This window comes from Musca autumnalis, unplaced genomic scaffold (assembly GCF_047663935.1).
Source record: "Musca autumnalis isolate F117 unplaced genomic scaffold, ASM4766393v1 scaffold_2, whole genome shotgun sequence".
In the NCBI taxonomy this organism is placed as follows: Eukaryota; Metazoa; Arthropoda; class Insecta; order Diptera; family Muscidae; genus Musca; species Musca autumnalis.
In genome coordinates, this window is record NW_027411755.1 from 194,611,720 (window position 1) to 194,619,344 (window position 7,625).

At 35.6% G+C, this 7,625-nt stretch overlaps 1 protein-coding gene across 1 annotated transcript; it reads right to left on the bottom strand.

Annotated features, from left to right (window-relative positions):
- Window positions 1–5,932: 5,932 nt before the first annotated feature.
- LOC141395057 (uncharacterized) lies at window positions 5,933–7,277 on the bottom strand. The gene is made up of 2 exons (XM_073970450.1): window positions 6,685–7,277; window positions 5,933–6,606 (listed from the first exon to the last, which is right to left on the bottom strand). Exons 1-2 carry the CDS (start codon window positions 6,859–6,861, stop codon window positions 6,169–6,171), a joined length of 615 nt encoding a protein of 204 aa, XP_073826551.1. The 5' UTR covers window positions 6,862–7,277; the 3' UTR covers window positions 5,933–6,168.
- Window positions 7,278–7,625: the final 348 nt, after the last annotated feature.

Genomic DNA, 7,625 nt, shown 5'->3' on the forward strand with positions numbered 1-7,625 from the left:
GTCATTTTATAAAATAGTGTGCTTGCTCATAAGGAAACAATTTGGTATTGTAACACGATCAGAAAAAGAGAAGATTTCGGTTGTTAAATCGTTTAATTGGCCGCGAATACTAATTTTTACCATAAAACAAGGACATTATTAAAGTGAAATTGTGAATAAGATTGCTAAAAACTCATGTTTAATAATACAGACATTGTTAAATATTTAAACAAAAGGTTATTCAATCATAAACTGAATCAAATCTGTGATGCTGTGGCAGTTCTCACTTCTCTGAAAGGCCTTTCATCGTGGGATCCACACCAAGTAAGTGCCAATTTGTTTTTGTTTATTTTCTGCATCGAACGAACACGATAGATCATTTATTGAGAGAGCGGACAGACAACCCGTTATACCTCTCATAGGGATAACGTGAATTGAAACAAAATATAACTTTTTGATATTTTAAGATCAATTAAAAATATTGGTTGTTATCAAATATTAAAATACCTGAATTAATAAATTAAATTTGATCCATATCCTTTGCTTTCGTGTTAGTTCGTTGGCTTTTCATTTCCTGTGGATGTACTAGTTGCTCAGAGTTGGTAACGTTATGGTTGGGTTTAACAGACTTCATGCTGTTAACGATTCTGATGTTCTGTTAACCCATCCCATAGAAAATCTACAGTTTTAAAAGCATCTGTTGACTCTGTATGTTGATAATTTTTGGTTTTTTATTCATTTTGGAAGAAAAATTAAATGAAATTTATATATGTTTGTTACTATATCCAGAGCAATTAGTTAATTTAACATTATCTATATTGAATATGAGTTTTAACTAAAAATAATATGCAATCTTATTGAACATGATTCGTAAAACAATTAAAAGTTGAAATTTTCGATTTGATAACTACGATTCTCACTTGTGTGTATGTGTGTGTATGTGAAAAAAACTGATGTAAAGTTCAACGAACTATCAGCTGTTATTGAAAAGAAAGAAGGAAGTAATTTTACAAACATTACCGTCACACGCACATGCATACATGTTACAATTCGGCGTTTCAAGTGCATAATTAGCTGTTACAATATCAGTTTTTTTTTGTTTCTTTGTTATTATTCCTATTTATGACATTCTTTTTGTAAACCAAGAATTTTGGAGCACGATTTAATATTTAAGTCGAATATCTGATTCTTATTAGTTTTTTTTAATTTCAACATCTGGTAGAAGATTCTTTGGTTATTTGGATTTCCTTTTATTGTAATATATTGGTAAATCAACTATCACGTTTGCTTAGGTCAGTTTCTTTTGAAATTCATTGGTCTTAACTATCTTTTGGGCAAACATTTACTATTATTTGATGCATTATTATTATTTCTTAGTGTTAGTTATTATTCATAACATATTCAGTTATGCTGATAGTTGAGTATTTATAGCTATTCTAAATTTTTGTATTTACAAATATGAGTTGTTTTAATAAATCAATGAATTCATTAATCATGTTTTAAGAACGATTTGAATGTTTGATTTCTGAGGGCTCGGAAGGTTGGTGGGTGGGTGAGTGAGAGTGGGTTTACCATGATTTATTTTAGCTTCTTAATTTGGTTTGATATGGTAAACAGGTTGGGTGGGCATTTCATGCAGCCAACAACTGTGCATGATTCCTCCAATCCTTTAAGATGATGGATCCTTTCTATTTTTCCTCTTTTTTCGGACTGCGGGTAATATCTTTTTTCGGTTTCCTTCTATATTTTTCCCCTTTGACTTCTGTTTCTTTAAACCAGTAGCACGCATTTGAAATCTTAACCAGTAGTGACACCATTAAATGAACTTTTGGCAAGACCTCACCCCAGTACCACGAGTGATAAGGCCGGAGGATTATGCGTGCATGGCCTTAAGGATCATTTATAAATTAATTGAGTATCAATTTGATCATTCCAACTCCATGTTTACTACAACGGGGACCAGATAAATTAATAAAATATACGAATGAACATATTTGTGTTGCTACAACAGCAACTAATTTTATACCCGAAATATTTGTTTCAAAATTAGTTCCGATATAGAATATTTGGAATTTTGACAGAAGCTAGTCATTGCGATTCTGTTCACAACTATAAAATGTTTTTCGTGGGCAAGTTCCTACTTCCTGAGATGTTGACCCAAAATCTCCAAACAACAAGTAAGAACGTATCTGTCAGCTGTGCCGACAGAGATATAGCCTAAGCCTCGGAAAGAAGTAAAAACAATACCTTTGGTTATGTTTTTATTTATTTTTTTTTTTTAGTTTTTGGGAAAAATTATCAGCAAGTATTGACTTGCCCACGCAAAAAATGGTATGGCCTATCTTCGAATTTAAAATAAATTTGAACAAAATATTACGATACCAAAAATATTATCCAAATCGGTTGATCGGTTTTAGAGTTATAGTGAAATGTATTCCGTTCAAGTATACTTGGGGTTCTAAACCATTTTTTCGGTGGGGTACAATTTTCGTCGTATCAAAGTGTATATAACCTCTTTAGCCTATAGGCTGACGGTATAAAAACAATGGCGGCTTTGCTGGTGGTCACCATAAATATCGAAAGGAGTGATTGACATTGGTTCAACCTTTGCATATCGTAATATTTCCCTCAGACCCAAATTAAGGTCGAATATGATCTATATCAATTCCAAGAAGGTCTATATCGGATAACTCCTTAAAGTATATCTCCCACAAAAACTTAAACTACTCTTAAAAGAAAAAAATTAAATTAAAATCTTTACCCAAACTAATGTTTTTATACCCTCAGCATTAATGCTAACGAGGGTATATACACTTTCATAAGGGCAAAATGTGCCTCATCGAAATATTGGTTTTATACCCCAAGTATGTTTCGACGAAATGTGTTTCAGACAATATGGAGTCGATTAAGCAATGTCCGTCCGTCTGTCTGGCTGGCTGGTGCGCACGATAACTCTCGAACGGAGGAACCGATTTGGTCTAAAAGTTGGCTATCGCAATATTTTGTCCAAACTTAGTTTAAGTTCGATGATGGGTTATATCGGTCCACTCCTTCCGGTACCTCCCCCACAAAAGTTCGAAAATGTTCGGAAAATTTGTGCGCACGATAACTCTTGAAGGGAGTAACCGACTTGGTCCATGCACATAGTGAAATTTCTACCAAACTTAGATGAGGTTCCAATATGGACGCCATCGGTCCACGCCTTCGGGTACCTCCCACACAAAATTTTGGAAAAGTTCAGTTTAGGACCTGCTCTCGAATCGTTTGATTTTTGATGGAGCCACTTGTATTCACGGCCCTCCATACGACGGTACAAGTTTCATCAGGGACAAGCCCATACTTCTTGACAAAATAGCCTGAAAGGTGCAAAAAAAAACCATATGAAGTGTGTAGTTGTTGGAGCGCAACATAACTCTCCGACGGATCTGCCGATTCGGTCCAACATTTGGCCTTCGCAATATTTTGCGCAAACTTAGTTTATGTTCGGTCCATTCCTTCAGGTACCTCCTCCACAAAAGTTCAAAAATGCTCGGAAAAATTGTGCGTACGACAACTCTTGAAGGGAGTGACCGATTTAGTCCATACTTTACACATCCTAATATATCTGCCAGGTATAGATCAGATTCGAATATGGACTATATTTGTCCACTCCTTCGGGTACCTCCCACACAAAATTTCGGATAAGTTCACTTTAAGACCTGCTCTAGAATCACTTTGATTTTTGTTGAAGCAACTTCCATTCACTGACCCACTTACGATGGTACAATTTTTTCAGGGGCAAGTAAATACTTTCTGAGAAAATAGCCCGAATGTTGTAAAAATCCCTATGACAGCATGTGTAGTGGCTGGAGCGCACTATAGCACTCGAAGTGGACGGATTTGGTCCAAAATTTGGCTCACACTTTCAATTCACATAGGCTGAGGGTATATCTCTGTCGGCAAAGCCTGAAAACTCAAAAAAAAAAAAAATACGGTGACCAAGTAAAATGACCGACACTACAAGAACAGAAACTAATAACACAGATAGAGAAACCAATTTTAGAGGAAGACGCATTACCAAAAGCGAACTAGATATGGCCATAAATTCAATGAAAAACAATAAGGCTACCGGGCCGGATGAAGTCCCATCTGAATTATTTAAATTTCTAGATGAAAGAAACACACAACTATTGTTGAAATTATACAACCAAATTTATGAAACAGGACAATACCCTCAAGATTGGCTGAAATCTACGTTTATAACGATTCCCAAGAAAAATAATGCAAAGACGAGCGGAGACTATAGATTAATAAGTCTTATGAGCCATGCTTTAAAAATATTCTTAAAGGTAATACATAGGCGCATATACCCAATATGCGAACCACATATGGGAAAAACTCAATTTGGTTTCAGGGAAGGCGTGGGGACTCGAGAGGCCCTACTTAGTTTGAATGTACTAATACAAAACTGCCGAGATGTGCAAAAGGATCTTTACATATACTTTATCGACTACGAGAAGGCATTTGACACGGTCAACCATGACAAGTTGATGGAAATTTTGATATCAATTGGATTAGATGAAAGTGACCTTAAATGCATTAGAAACCTGTACTGGCAACAGATAGCCAACATTCATATAGATGGTGAACTTACCAACGATGTTCCTATTTCAAAAGGCGTAAGGCAGGGTTGTAAACTATCCCCTCTTCTATTTAATGTGTATTCCCAAAAAATATTTGAGGAGTCAATATGTGGCAAAAATATCGGAATAAGAATAAATAATACATTCATAAACAATATACGTTATGCCGACGACACCACATTACTTGCAAGCAGCCTCGCAGGATTACAAAAGCTAGTAGATGCTCTTGAACATTCTAGTACGTCACATGCCTTAAAGATTAATATAATGAAGACGAAGTATATGATTATAAGTAGAAGAAATATCGAATCCAACATTCCCTTATACATAAATGGAACTCAAATAGAAAGAGTCTCCAAATTCAAATACCTCGGAGTGCAAATTAATGACCACTGGGACATATCAAAAGAAATAAAATGCCGAATTGAAATGGCAAGAAACTCTTTTTTTAAATATAGAAAAATACTAACGAGCCATGACATAACCATGGAAACTAAAAAACGATTTGTTAAATGCTACATATGGTCCGTTTTATTATACTCGGCAGAAACATGGACGCTAAAAGCAGCAGACGAAAGAAGACTGCACTCGTTTGAGGTTTGGATATACCGACGGATCTTAAAAATATCCTGGACAGATCACATCTCAAATAATGAAGTACTGAGACGAATGAATACCGAAAGTCAAATGATCAGATTGATAAAAGCGAGAAAAACTGCTTAGTTGGGACACCTTATGAGAAATAGCAAATATAATCTCCTCCAAGCCATCATAAGAACCAAAATAGAAGGACGCCGACCAAGAGGAAGACGAGAAATAACATGGATCAAAAACATTCAGGAATGGACAGGACACCAAGATGAAATAAGCCTTTTAAGCGCCGCCAGAAACAGAGAACTAGCTATAATTGAATGAAATTTTTAATTTTATAACATATAACCAAATAACTCTGTAATAATTAACATTGTATGATCGCTAATATCCGAATACGGATTTGCAAATAAAGAAGAAGAAGAAGTAAAATGACTGGTGGAAACGATATCTTTTCTATTCCTTAAAGTATATCCTCCACAAAGGTTAACACGTTTTCTCTTAAATCCAGTTTCGGATCGTACTGAAATTTTGAAAGAGGATAGTTATTTTAGGTTTGACTACATCATATTTTTTCTAGGGGAAGCCGTTACTTCCTGAGATATGTTCCCGAAATGTCCCAATATTTGGGGCCACTCTTTGTAGACCTACCGCACAAAAAATGCAATGAGCTCCATGTAGTTTTTGTGGTATCTTTTACAAACATTCTTCGATAATAACCCCCAAAGTAAAAGTCATCCTTTGGCAGCATGATCGAATTTCTTTATAAATATATTTATTTAGTTATGTTACATGACGTATGTATGTATGTAAAGTATGTGTATATAAATCGCATAAAATTTCGTATTTTTTACCACTTCCAAAAAGAAAAACTTGATGAGAATATCAGCAGCGGTATCTCTTCGATATTACACTACAAACTATATACAAAAGTATGTTTCTCGTTTTTGATTTTTTCAAATGTGTCGTCATTGTTTTAAACCGGCAACGCACTTGAACTTGTTGATGAACTTACACTACTCTTAAATAAGGAACCAAAGAATTTCATACCGGTTGATCCGCCTGGAACTGTGCCCACAACCATAAATGCCAATGCAATCATTTGGGCCAAAGCAAAGAGTACGGTGAGGGCAGTGCTTTGCAACCACAGGGCACAGTAGAGGGTGGCAAACATACAACTAAAATATGTCGATGATACTAAAGCTCTTTGTTTGGTGAAAAGGGTTTTGAAAAAGGCCACAAAACCCGACAGGAAACAAAAACTCAATATAAAAAATAAGCTACCCAATGTATAGAGAAGGGAAAATTTGCGCGTCTTCAGCAGCAATACAGGAATGTAGAATAGGGATATTGTTATGCACAGTGTGCCCATGCCAAGACAGGCCACAAAGCCCACAATACGTTGAAGTCGTGACTAATTGGGGGGAAAGAGGAGGAGAAGAAATTAATTAATAATATTCCGACAAGCCTGTATTTTGAATACTGTTCTTACCAATTTCGGACAACAGCTATCTTGTGTATCCTTTAGCCAACTATTGGCCTCCGGTTCAGTATTTCGAAATATTTTTCCAAATTTCTCTGGCACCTTCAGTTGTGGCACTTTAAATTTCTTCTTTTGTTCACTCTGCAATAGGAGATACTGATCCAAATCATCTTTGAGATTTGCCATTGTGCGCTGTTACTACTGCCCGCCTGCAGTTTGGGAAATGTGTTTTTTGTTATCTTTTACTGATGCTGTTGCGTTGCTTTGTTGGGGATGCCACGAATTTGTTTGTTTTTTCAGTTGGAATCGTCGTGTTGTTTTGTCATAAAATTATCTTATGAGACCCCCACTTTTACATTCGCTTTGAATTGTTAAGCGAATGAAGTAATCAAAACAAAAGTGTTACAATCTGGAATTCACGGTGAATTGATAACAAATTATGGCAAAATCCGTTTAGCGTTAGTGAGCAACGTAACGAAACACAAAAGCAGAAATTTGACCGATCCGATGAACTATGGTTTACGGTCCCTTCTAGGATATTTTTCATAGTTTATCACAGGTGGTGATTAAACAGGTCGAAGCCACAGATCGATTGGGTGTAAGTCTGTGGGTCGATCTCCACAAGAAAAATTGTTGCGCCGTATCCTGGTTTTCCTGTAGAATATTAGGAGGTATAGAATAAAAATCACAAATCCATGGTGGGGATATTCTTTCCTATAGACAAAAAAATTACAAACCAAGACTCTGGGTACTTTTTTCTATAAAAATATGCACAGGCTCTTGTCTGATGTTTTTTCTACAGAAAAAAAAAATTACCAGACCCTCTTCTGAGGTTTTCTCTATAGAAAAAATCACAGACCCTCGCCTAAGGTCGGAATTTTTTTCTAAAGAAAAAAAATTCACAGATACTTGTCTGAGGTTTTTATAGAAAAAAATTTACAGACCCTTGT